The following is a 12,308-nucleotide window of genomic DNA, read 5'->3' on the forward strand; positions in this document are numbered from 1 at the left end:
AAGTGGTCTTTAGGCAAAAATTCTGGAAGGCGGCTATTCTTCTGTTGGTAAAACTGGCCTCCGTTGTCTTGATTTATTATTTTTTTTGTTTGATTAAATTATATTTTTGGCCTTCAGGGGGGCATGGCCCCCTGGCTACCGTAAAATGGGCATGGGTGAAACTTTGACATCACCATTGGGGTCCCAAACGTCCAAGGGGGCCTCCATTTAGTGGGGGCCTCCAAGCAATTAGGGGCCTCCAATTGCGGAAGCGGTAATTTACGAACCACGCCTGGGCCTCCTCTAAGAAATTTTCACTGGGGGACCAGAGGCTCAGAAGCCAAACCTAGGGTACCCCCAAATCCAATTTTCTCATTGGATTTAGGCCACTTATTTTTCGTCACAGCCCGGATGCCATGATTTTTTTTAATATTAATAAAGAAATGGTAGGTCACCTGACCTTACTCATGGATCCAGGCCAGCAGGATGACATTGTATGTAAATATCCCCCGCGTCGACCGAAATCGACGAAAATTTCAGGCTTTTTCACTTTCGACAATAAAACAAAAAGCCTTAATTATAAAAAAAATTAACGGCACAGCATTGCGCAAGGAATCTAACCGACCCCAGAAAGTGTGAGGGTTAACCCTCGCCCGCACCTGGGGGAGGGTTGCCATGCCCCCAAGTTAGTTTTTTTCTGCTCTACACTGAACATTTTTAAAGCTAGAAATCTGACTTTTGGATAGCTGCTTTTCTATCTTTTCTCAGCGTCCATTGAAAATTTCAAGTTTCTGTGGCTTTTGGGTTTGGAGATATGATCTTGTTCTTCAGGTCATGTCATGACCTAAATGACGGATACCCAATATCTTGCGTTGGCTATGGGCCTTGTGAGCTTTTGACACCTTGATTTCGGCCTTTTTTGCCAATCTTACCTCCCACCTATCATGGAACATGTTGTTCTGCCGTCTGCGATGTACAGATGTCAGGGTCAGGGTACATCAGTACATACACAGACATACACAGACATACAAACACATATCATTGACCTTGACCTAACTTGACGTGAAATGACCACAGCCAGCAAATTAGTCGGATAGTGTGACAAAGAGCTGTTCTAGCTGGCTTGGCACCAATACGGCAGCGTCATCGGTATATGATGGTTGGCCCGCTGCTTGTGTAGGTATTTTATTCGACATCACCACAATTTATTCAAACAAAATTTTAAGCTTCGCAGTCAAGAGCAACATATTCTTTGGGAAGAGACGAATCCAATGATACCAAATTTTACCTCATCAGGCAGTCATTGACCTTCCAGGTCAGGTCAAACTAAAGAACGTAGCTGTTTGGGGTCACCGTTGCCCGTTGGAACATCACGTGCGCTGCTCATCATATACCAATGACGCTGCCGTATTGTGGTGCCAAGCCAGCTAGAACCTCTTTGTCACACTATCCGACTAGGTTTTTGCTGGCTGTGGTCATTTCAGGTCAAGTAAGGTCAAGGTCAATGATATGTGTTTGTATGTCTGTGTGTCTGTGTGTACACAGATGTGTGCACCGATTATGAATGTGTCCCTATAGCATGAGATCATGAACTGAGAAGCTTTTACCAAATATACAGTCAAAGAAACTTCACGAAAGTAAATTCAGCTCGCCTAAAACGCAAAATTTTTAGATGACCTAGGCTGACCTTGACCCTGACCCTAGCGTCTCTACATCATCGAACAACATATTCCATGATACGTGGGAGGTAAGACTGGCAAAAAAGGCCGAAATCAAGGTGTCAAAAGCTCATAAGGTGTCAAAAGCCAACGCAAGATATTGGGTATATGTCACTTAGGTTATGACATCATCTGAAGAATAAGGTCATATCTCCGAAACCAAAACCACAGAAACTTGGAATTTTCAATGGACGCTAAGAAAGGATAGAGAAGCAGCTATAGCTATACGAAACATCCGGCTTCTAGCAATCAAAATGTTGAGTGCAGAGCAGAAAAAAACCCTGGGGGGAGGGGGGGGGGGTGGCAACCACTGCCCCCCATGTGCGGGCGAGGATTAGATAATTTGAATATCAGGAAAACAATTTATTCAAACAGGTATTCCAACAGAGTCCCGCTTTTTTATAGGTGACCTCCGATTTGTGTACTTAGCCTCTAAGTTGCCCATGGGGCCTCTTATTTGTAGGTACATACAGTACAGAGAGCCTCCTACTTCGACTACTTGCACAGAGAGCCTCCTTTTTGTACATACAGCTAAGCTTCTACAGGTCGAGCGCCGGCCTCCTATTTGTACGTACAGAGAGCCTCCTACTGTTACAGAGGGCCTCCTATTTGTCTAGGGGGCCTCCTATAGGTTAATGGCGCCTCCTATTTGTCCAAGTGGCCTCCTATTCGTCTAGGGGGCCTCATATTTGTTCAGGAGGCCTCCTGTTTGTCCAGAAGGTCCCCTATTTATCCAGGGGACTTCTATTTTCCAGGGGGCCTCCTCTTTATCCAGGGGGCCTCCTACGTGTTCAGGGGCCTCCTATTTGTCCAGGGGCCTCCTATTTATCCAGGGGTCTTCTATTCGACCAGGGGTCTCATAATTGTGCAGGGGCCTCTTATTTGTCCAGGGGTCTCCTACTTGGGCCTCCTTTTTTGAAGGGCCTCCTTTTTGTTAAGGAAGCCTTCTAATTGTTCAGGGGCCTCCTATTCGTACAGAGGGCCTCTAGCTCCTACTTGTCCATGGGGGCTCCTATTTGTTCAAGAGGCCCCCTATTTGTACAGGGGGCCTCCTATTTGTCCAGGGGGCCTCCTATTTGTCCAAGCGGCTGTTATTTTCCTAGGGGGCCTCCTATTTGCCCAAGAGCCCTCCTATTTGTCCAGCGGGCCTCCTACTTGTTCAGGGGGCCTCCTATTTGTCCAGGGGGCCTCCTATTGGTTAAAGTAGCCTCCTATTTATCCAGAGGGCTCCTATTTTTAGGGGGCCTCCTCTTTATCCAGGGGGCCTCCTTCTTGTTCAGAGGGCCTCCTATTTCTCCAGGGGCCTTCTATTCGTCCAGGGGGCCTCCTATTTGTCCAGGGGGCCTCCTAATTGTCCAGGGGGCCTCCTTTTGTGAAAGGGGCCTCCTATTTGTCCAGGGGGCTCCTAATTGGCCAGGGGGCCTCCTTTTGTGAAAGGGGCCTCCTGTTTGTCTAGGTCTAGGGCCTCCTATTTGTCCAGGCCCAGGGGGTCTCCTATTCGTACAGAGGGGGCCTCCTATGTCCAATACTTGTCCATGGGGCCTCCTACTTGTTTAGGGGGCCTCCTACTTGCTCAGGGGGCCTCCTACTTGTCCAGGGAGCCTCACATTTGTCCAACAGGGCCTCCGATTTGTCCAAGGGCCTCCTATTTATACAGAGAACCTTCTATATGAACATCGGACCTCCGTTTGTAAAGTAGCTGGTGCGTCTCGGGGGGCCTCCACTATTGGGGTCCCAAAATGACTATTGGGGTCCCAAATGTTCGCACTGGGGTCCCACATGGGACCTCGAAAGTATACAAAGTTACACCCACGAAAATGGGGTGTTAAGGAACAGTGTGGTGCTAAGGGGCAGTTGTGTGGGAAAAACTTTGAGTCATAGGTATGTAGTTCCTAATTTGAGGTTAAATATAAACTTGAGTGTGGTAGTTGACACTGTTGTTCTAGACTATAGGACAAAATGGCATGGTTTTTCATGTAAGTGATTTGGTTCAAAAACGGTTTTGAAAATCATGCTACATTTTCACAAAATTGAAACATCTCCAAAACTCTGTGTGTATGACGCAAACTAGTAGGTGTAGAGGGAAAATGAATGCATAGGTGACTTAGGTGTATTGCCACATGTATTGCACATGTTTCCTGAAAAAAACTTATACAAATCATGTATTCTGATTCATTCATTATCCTCTCCCACTTTTCCGGACACATGCATATTTTGAGGTGGATGTGGGGTGCTAAGGGACAGGGAAGAAAAAATAAAAAATAATACCTAAATATATATTCATAAAGTTTTCTTTCAGTTGGCATGGAAAACAAAATTCCACATAAAATGCTGGCAAGTTCATGCTTTTATCTATAACACATCAATAAATAAAACAAAACACCTCAAAACTCCCTTAACACTCTTTTACAATGATGGGTCAATGAAGACTGATGTACGGGGTGTAACAAAATTATCTGGACATCTTTCTTCACGCTGTAATGAAGAAGCAAGACATTCTGATATTTTCCCTTTTGAATTATTATATAGCCAGAGTCACCTTTCATAAGAGTGCAGGAACACATTTTTGGAGCATTCCAGCCACTGGATTTTCCAGCACAGTGGGTTTCATATAGAGTAGCGCCATACTAACCTGTGCCCACAGTTGGGCGGCGCTGGTGGCGGGTGTCCCCTCATTCATCTCCTGATGGACTATAGGTAGTCCCCAAGATATCGGTGGAATTGTTTGGGAGCTATTTCCAAGCCAATAGCCCTTTAGCCCAGAAGAAAAACAGGTCCTCTCGGCATCACTTCTCATTCTGCTAGGGACTTGAAGGTGGTGCGCCGCCCCGCATGAAGACCGCGCGGCTTGAATCAGGCATCGGTGCACGTTCAGAAACCGAGCCCTTCTGTGCCGTCTTGTTGAGTGGCTGCAACCAATCGCTAGCCGCCAGGATGTTCCGCCGGTAATACTCGTCACTGATAGTTGTTTTCTGTGTCGTCATGAACAGTTTTGTTGTGTCTCCTCAAGTGTGACGCACGGGACACTCGGGAAGACTCCCACACTGAGTGTATTTGCGGTATTTACACGAGCGGAAAACAAAGCAACGAAACTCATGACCCGTCAGCCTCCTCCGTTGTTGTTGTTGTTGTTGTTGTTAGAGGTGGCAAAATGTGGACCCGAGGACCCGGTTCAAAGAACCAGTCTGGACCCATCTGGGTCCAGACCGGTTCCTGGAAATTTTCTGACGGGTCCAACCGGGTCCTACCATAAACTATACATCTTGCACACTACACATTATTGCAAAATATGAAGTGAATGAAGTGAATGTTTCTTTGCACACAGTAGCTCATGAGTATTTCCAGTGGGAAATAGGCTGTTTTACATGATGCAACTAATGATACCTACAAGTAGTTTGTATTAATTGACTTTTGGGAAACGGGTCCAACTGGTTCCGATTCCAACTAAGACCGGGTCCGACTGGTTCCAGAAATGTCCAGCCGGGTCTGGTTCGAGTCTGGTTCCCAAAATTTTCATCTTTTGCCACCTCTAGTTGTTGTTGTCGTTCCGGCCGTCGGGCCCGGTGGGCCCACATGGGGGGCCCGTGAGGGCCCCAGCCCCCCTCGGGGGCGACACTTGCGACGTCCGCGCAGGGAGGGCAGCAGGCCCCCGGGCGGGTTCCGGCGGACTCAGACGCCGGGTAGGGCCGGAGAACCCAGCACCCCGCCAGAGTGTCCAGCGCCGTGGGCGCTCTATAGTCGGCCCAGGCGCCGCAGGAACTCGATAACCCGGCATGGGTCAGCGAAGACCTCCCGCAGCGTCGGGTCCTCTCTCCCGAAAACGTCGTGACGGCCGCGGGCCGTCGCGGGGCACGACGTCAGGAAGTGTTCCGCGTCCTCCCTGACTCCGCCGTCGCAGGTCGGGCACCCATCCTCCTCCTCCGCCCCGATGAGGTGACGGTAAGCTTGCAGGGCAGGAGAGTGGCCGGTCCGGAGGCGCGCCAGAGCGGTGCCCTCTCTCCTAGACAGGCCGAGCCTGTCTGCCAGCCTGACCCTGCCCGGGCCGACGACATCGTGGTAGTCGTGGCTTAGGTGCGGGCGGGTCGCGGGCGCCGGTCGGGAGTGGCGCGTGCTCTCCACCCACTCTCTGCTCACGTGGCGCTTCAGCAGGCTCTTGGCCGCCGCGAAGGTGATGGGTGTCCCGTCCTGCGGCAGCTCAGCGGACTCCCTGGCCACGGCATCGGCGATCTCGTTGCCGGCGACTCCCGCGTGACCGGGAACCCACTGAAGGTCCACGCGGTGGCGTCGTCCTAGTCGCCGGAGGGATAGCCAGACTTGGTCAGCGACCCGTTCAGTCTGGTTGGCCGGGCCTTCCCTCAGACGCATGAGGGATGATAGGGAGTCGGTGCACAGCTGGATATTGAGTACAGGGTCTTGATCGGTGAGGATGGACTCGATGTATTTGAGTGTCTCTCGTAGAGCGAGAAGCTCCGCTGTGTAGCTCGAAGTGAAGCGCCCCGCTGGCGCTCGGATCCTCTTCACTTCCCTGCCGCTCCTATAGACGACTGCCCCTGCTCCGCCTCGTCCTGTGCCGGCTGTGGCCGAGCCGTCCGTGAAAGCCTGGACGTCCGGGTTCGGCAGTCCGGCTAGCGTCTCCTCGGCGGCAGTCCGTCGCTGTTCGGCGGGGGCGTTTTGCGGTAGCGGCCTCTCAAGTCCAGTGTGGAAGAGGACCGTTGGAGGCGGCGGTGACTCCCAGGGAGGGGTGCTGGCAACCACCAGGAACGGCTCGCGTGGGAGGTCGTCTAGGCCGGCGTCTTTGGATATCTCTTGGCCCGTCCGTGCCCATCCTCTGTCATAGCGCAGACGTTGCCGGGGGCGGTTCTCAGGGAGGAGGATCCGCTGCACAGGGTCGCCTGGTAGGTCCCGGGAGTGGCGCTCCATCGCCACAGCCGCCAACTGCCTCCGCCGCGCCGAGAAAGGCAGGAGATCCGCCTCTCTGGCCAGGGCGTCCACTGGTGTGGATCTGACACATCCGGTGATTGTCCTGCACGCCTGTCTTTGCACCGTTTCCAGCTCCCTCAGGCCAGACTCGCTGAGGCCGGGCATCCAAGCACCGGCGGCGTAGTCGGCGCAGGCGCGAGAGAAGGCGAGGTATGTGCTGCGCAGATCAGACGGTGAGCAGCCCCACGTCGTGCCGCTGATGGCCCGGAGGACGTTGTTCCTTTGGAGCATCTTGGCCTTGATCGTCTTCACATGTCCCGTGAAGGTGAGGCTTCTATCGAGGGTGATGCCCAGGAACGTCGTGGTGGGGGAGAACTTCACTGGTTGGCCCTGGAAATGGAGCGCCGCTTCTCGCCGTGCCTCAGCTGGGTCAAGCGTGAAGATAATGGAGGTAGTCTTCTCCAGGCTGACCACCATTTTCCAGCGTCGGGCCCACTCCTCCAGGCTGTCCAGGGCACGCTGCACCTTGGTCTCGGCGGCAGAGACGTCACGGTCGCTGCACCAGATGGCTAGGTCGTCGGCGTACAGCGACGCCGACACGCCCGGTGGGAAGTCGTCGGTGATGTCGTTGATGAATAGGTTGAACAGCGCCGGGGATGTCACCGCGCCTGGGGGGTGCCGTCGCGGAGAACCCGGAACTTGCTCCTTGTGTTGTTTATTCTCACGCATGCTTGACGGTCCCGGAGGAAGGCCCGGAACCATGCTACGTAGCAACGGGGGAGCCCGAGGCGGGACATCTTCCAGAGGAGGCCCGTGCGCCATGCCTTGTCATAGGCTGTGGAGAAGTCCACCGTCACCAGCAGGGTCCGCTTCCTTTCTTCAAGGCCATCCGCCGTCGCCTGTACCAGCCTCAGAATCTGATCCTCCGTCGACCTGTGTTTCCGGAAACCGGCCTGGTTGGGGTTCAGGAGTTGGCGGTGTTCCAGCAGATACATCAGGCGGCGGTTGATGAGGCGTTCCAGCAGCTTCGACGTCGAGCTCAGCAGACTGATGGGGCGGTAGGACTTGACCTGGTCGGGTGGTTTGCCTTTTTTCAGGATCGGGACGATTTCTGCCTTGGTCCAGATGGAGGGTAGCTCGCCCCTCATCCAGGAGAAGTTGAGGAGTTGAAGGAGCCTGGCACGACCTCTTGTCCCCAGACGGACCAGCATCTCGTTAGCGATGCGGTCCAGTCCGGCGGCCTTCCTCGCGGGGAGCCGGCTCAGTTCCTCCGTCATTTCCGCCTCGGAGAACGGGGAGCAGCATCCCCGTCTACTGTGGCCGCACTGGGTGCAGGGCGTGCGGAGGAAGTCCGTCAGTTCGTGGGTCGCTCGCCGGTCCTCCCGGACTCGTGGCGGTAGGTGGCTGACGGCGCTGTACACGCGCATGAAAGCGTCCGCCTTCTCGCTGTCCTTAGAGGTCCGGCGGTTCCCCCCCGGAGTGTGGCGTCATCCCTCCTCGTAGTGGCGGAGCGGCCGTCTATGGCTCGGATGGTGGACCACACCTGGCCCACATCGGAGCGGAGCGACAGCCCGGACGCAAACGTCCGCCAGGACTCCTGCCGCGCCTTGGTGATGGTGAGGCTCGCCTCCTTGGCCGCTTCTCTCCAGGCCGCGCCGGCCGCCGGGTCTGCCTTGGCCTGGGCTCGGAGCTCGTCCCGTCTCCTGACGGCCTCGTCCACCTCCTCGGTCCACCACGGCACAGGGTCACGCCTGGCGCCACAGGGGATAGCCCTGGCCGCCGCAGTGATGACTAGGTCATTGAACTGGTAGGTTGCAGCCTTTAAGGGTGTGTGTTCATCCCACTCTGGGGAGGCCGCCAGTTTCTCTTCAATGATCTTCTCGAACAGGGCCCAGTCCGCTTTCTTGAAGGACGGCTTGGTCTTTCGCTTCTCCTCTTTCTTCCGTTTACCCACCCGTACTTTGACCAGTATCGGGAAGTGGTCCGACGGTAGTGCTGTTAGGGTCTCCCACTCCACCCGGTTTGTGAGCGACGAGTGGTGCAGCGTGATGTCCGGCGTTGAGAGGGCGTACGGGGGGGCCGGGCTCTGTCGGGTAGGGGCTCCGGAGTTGGCGACCACAAAGTCCCGCTGGGAGATCCACTCCTGGACTTACTCCCCGATGGCGTCCTCCTCCACGAGTGGATCCCAGGCCGCACTGTGCCCGTTCACGTCCCCGAAGATCATGGCGTTGGTGTCGTGAGGCCACTGGTCAGGTGTGAAGTGTTGGGTCCGGGTGTCCGACATGGAGCTTGCACGGATCGGCGGCACATACACGTTCAGGGTCTTGAGCCTCCTCCGTCGGCCATCTTCTCTCGCCGGGGGTCCCGCCCATTAGTGCTGTTCCGGCGACCTTCGGGAGAAATGGGTAAGGAATGAGGGGCTGTTAACATATGAAAATAAAGCGACACGAGCAACACGACACGAATAACGATTACCAATGCACAGTAACATTAAACCAAAATATCCACGGATACGCTAGGGCGTCACTCATGGTATTCGGTAGCGCACAGCCCCAATCAGCACTATAAACAACTTTGTCCCGTCTACATCCATGGCGCGGCACGAGCAATTCCGCCGCGCTTATCCACGCCGCAACACCACCCCTCTCTTTAGCGAAACGGCGTCCCTAAAAACGGAAAGTCATCAAAATACAGCGCGCGCCCGCGAACTGACCTTACGACTGTAGCTGCACCCCTAGGGTGAATGCCTGTCCGGCGCCCTACGCGCCCGCCCGCCGCGACGTGGGGTCACTAACTGCTCGGCAGGAGCAGGACCGGCTCCCCGTGGGGTAGGTGGGACGGGGCAGGGACGCTCTGACCTGGGACGATCTCCGTGAGGAGTCGGGGCGACAGGAACCGGGGCAGGACCACTGGGCTCGGATCCTCCCTGGACCGGGTACTGGCTCACCGGCAGGCCTGGCACCAGCCGTCTGGCGTGCACACGCTCGCCCGTGGAGAGCCGTTAGCTCACCGGGCCGGTCCTCCGACTCACTCGGACGGACCGCTGAGCCTCGACCCGCCCACTCACCGGCTTCCGCACTCTGACCCAATCGCCCTCGCCCCACCGGGGAGCGGCGGTCGCGGTCCGGTCGGGCCTGGCCTTGTAGGCCTTCTGGTAGCGGCGATGGTGCCGTCGGACGGTCGAATCGACAGATGTCGGGTCGTTCGACGGCGCTACGTCGAGAACCGTACGCGCCGCCCACCCCCTCATTAAAAGAAAGGGTGACACTCCAGTCGCCGGGTGTACCGTCGCGCGGTACTCGCTGAGAAACTTCCGGAGGAAGGCAGAGCGCGGCTCCCTCGCCAGCCGCGCGGACTGGACTGCGTCCTTCACTGTGCGGTTCAGCCGCTCAACCATGCCGCATGTATGTGGCGAGTAGGGCGTGCTGAAGGTGTGCTTGACCCCCAGCCGGGTCAAAAACTCACCGAGATCCACGGCTCCGAGGAAGGCGCGGAGGCTCTTCTCGTCCCGGGGCTCGGGCGCGTCCAGCAGAGGCCGGAGCCGCTCCGGGTCGATACGGACACCGTCACCGGAGATCTGGCACCCGAGAAAACCGATCTCTCTCTGGTTGGTGACGCTCTTGCTCCAGTTCACACGAACCCTGTGGGCATCAAAACACTGGAGCACAGCCTTCAGTTGAGCGTCGTGCCCGGCCTGAGAGCGAGCGTGAACCAGGATGTCATCCAGGTACACATCGACTCCTGGGATCCCCTCCAGCATGGAGGCCATCACCTTCTGGAAACAAGGTCCAGCGCTGGCGAGCCTGAAGTTCACCCGGGTAAAGCGGAACAGCCCCAGGTGACTGACGATTTGACGAACGTAGTCAGGTCACGGCTGTCCGGATGAAGCTCCAGCTGGTGATAATTGTCCTTCAGGTCTAGCCTGGAGAACACCTGAGAGCCACTCAGACGGTCAAGTACATTCTCGATCCTGGGGAGAGGGTACCCATCAGTGATGACTGCCTTGTTTACCCGTCTCATATCAACACATAGGCGGATGGACCCATCTTGCTTCCTTCCGACCACCAGGGGTGAGACCCAGGGGGACGCACTCACCTTCTCGATCACCCCCTGGCTCTCGAGCTCCTTCAGTCTGGCACTCACCTCATCAACCACTGCCAGGGGCAGCCGGCGAAGAGGTTGTCGCACAGGTGCCACCTCAGGACTGACGGTGACACGGTGTCCGGGATCCAGCCTGCCATCCTTGGCTAGCCAAGGTAGCCAAGGTAGGGGTTGGTAGCCAAGGATGGCAGGCTGGATCCTGGACAGTGAGGCAGGTGGGTCAGCAGGCTCAGCAGGGTGGCTGGGAGGCTCTGCAGGTTCCGGAGTAGCGTGGGAGGAAGAGGCTGTGGAAACAGCACACACGCGGTTACCTACGATACACACATCGAACGCCTCCATCATGTCCAGGCCCATCAATGCACGCCGCACGGCCATGAGGCACGACATACACAGTGACACTGGCGGTTTTCCCCTTACATGATACACATACACTTTTAACCCCTAAAACATCAAATACACTCCCCCATAGGCACACAGACGCTGATCAGTTGCTGTCAGGTCCCCTCCCTCCACACTCCTGGGAAGGATCGACACAGGCGACCCTGAGTCGACGGTGAAGGTCACCTCCTGTCCCTCCACCTGAGCATCAACCGTCAAAGGTGAGACACTGACAGCGAGCACTTGAACACTGGACACTACACGAGTGGCACCACAGTGCAGGGCAAAGTGGTGCAGCTTCCCACACTTGGAACAGGTCCTGTTGTAGGCGGGGCACGACTGGTCGCCTCTGCGGTGTCCCGCACGCCCACACTCCCAACACCGGCTGGAACCCGCAGCCTGGTGTGGCTGCTGCTGCTGGCGCTGATGCTGAGGTGAAGGCTGCTGGCGTCCTGGTGGAGGCTGCTGGCGTTGCTGCGGGGCAGGGGCCCCACCCGAGCGGCGGCTCCTGACCCCACCACACTGAGGCCGCTGCTGCTGCAGGGCCTGCACCGGGACCGGTGCAGCAGGAGCCTCCATCACCCGTGCCTCCCGCTCTGCAGACTCGAGGGTGTCTGCAATCGTCAGAGTCTTTTCCAGGGACAGCTCAGACCCCTCTATAGGCAGTCTCTGTCGTAACTTAGGTGAGATCGTCTTTTCAATCACCTGGTCCCTTATGAACTCGTCAGTGTGGGTCCCGTTCTCACAGGTACTGGCCAGCTGGCGCAGTACGGAGACCCTCTGGACCGTGGTCTCTCCCTGGTGCTGGGCGCGGCTACGGAAACGGTAGCATTCGACGCACACGTTCTGCCTGGGGGCAAAGTGCCCCTCCAGACGACGACGGGTGAAAGCGAAGTCGTCCTCCCCCTCCTCCTTAACGCAGTGCGACAGGGACTCGTAGACCCGCTGGCCCTCCGCTCCAAGGCACGTCAGGAGCACTGCCTGGCGGCGTGCCGGGGCGAACGCATCCCCTCCAACGGCACACAAAAAAATGCTCAAACATACGGACCCAGCGAGGCCACGGAACCGCCGGCTCAGCGCCGGCTATCGGCAGAAGCGGAGGCCGTGAAATCCATCGCGCCACACGACTATGACGCGGAAAAACTCACGGTTCGAATACTCGTCGCCACTTGTTGTGTCTCCTCGTGTGTGACGCACCGGACACTCGGGAAG

General features: G+C 56.2%; 1 protein-coding gene across 1 annotated transcript; it reads right to left on the minus strand.

Annotated features, from left to right (window-relative positions):
- Positions 1-5,429: 5,429 nt before the first annotated feature.
- On the minus strand, positions 5,430-11,093 carry LOC122391303. The gene is made up of 7 exons (XM_043385100.1): positions 11,030-11,093; positions 10,713-10,771; positions 9,904-10,392; positions 8,462-8,703; positions 8,161-8,368; positions 7,321-8,068; positions 5,430-7,285 (listed from the first exon to the last, which is right to left on the minus strand). The coding sequence occupies exons 1-7, from the start codon at positions 11,091-11,093 to the stop codon at positions 5,430-5,432; spliced, it is 3,666 nt and encodes a 1,221-aa protein (XP_043241035.1).
- Between the last annotated feature and the right edge of the window lie 1,215 nt (positions 11,094-12,308).

Source organism: Amphibalanus amphitrite, unplaced genomic scaffold (assembly GCF_019059575.1).
Source record: "Amphibalanus amphitrite isolate SeventyFive unplaced genomic scaffold, NRLGWU_Aamphi_draft 000430F_arrow, whole genome shotgun sequence".
In the NCBI taxonomy this organism is placed as follows: Eukaryota; Metazoa; Arthropoda; class Thecostraca; order Balanomorpha; family Balanidae; genus Amphibalanus; species Amphibalanus amphitrite.

Bases quoted from the DNA above. Each gene is read 5' to 3' on its own strand.
- LOC122391303 (XM_043385100.1), bottom strand. From the start codon at position 11,093: ATGGCCGTGCGGCGTGCATTGATGGGCCTGGACATGATGGAGGCGTTC. The intron at 8,704-9,903 runs GTACACCCGGCG...CCTACCCGACAG, and splicing joins TCAGCGAGTACCGCGCGACG to AGCCCGGCCCCCCCGTACGC. The intron at 8,369-8,461 runs GTGGGATGAACA...CTGTGGCGCCAG, and splicing joins AAACTGGCGGCCTCCCCAGA to GCGTGACCCTGTGCCGTGGT.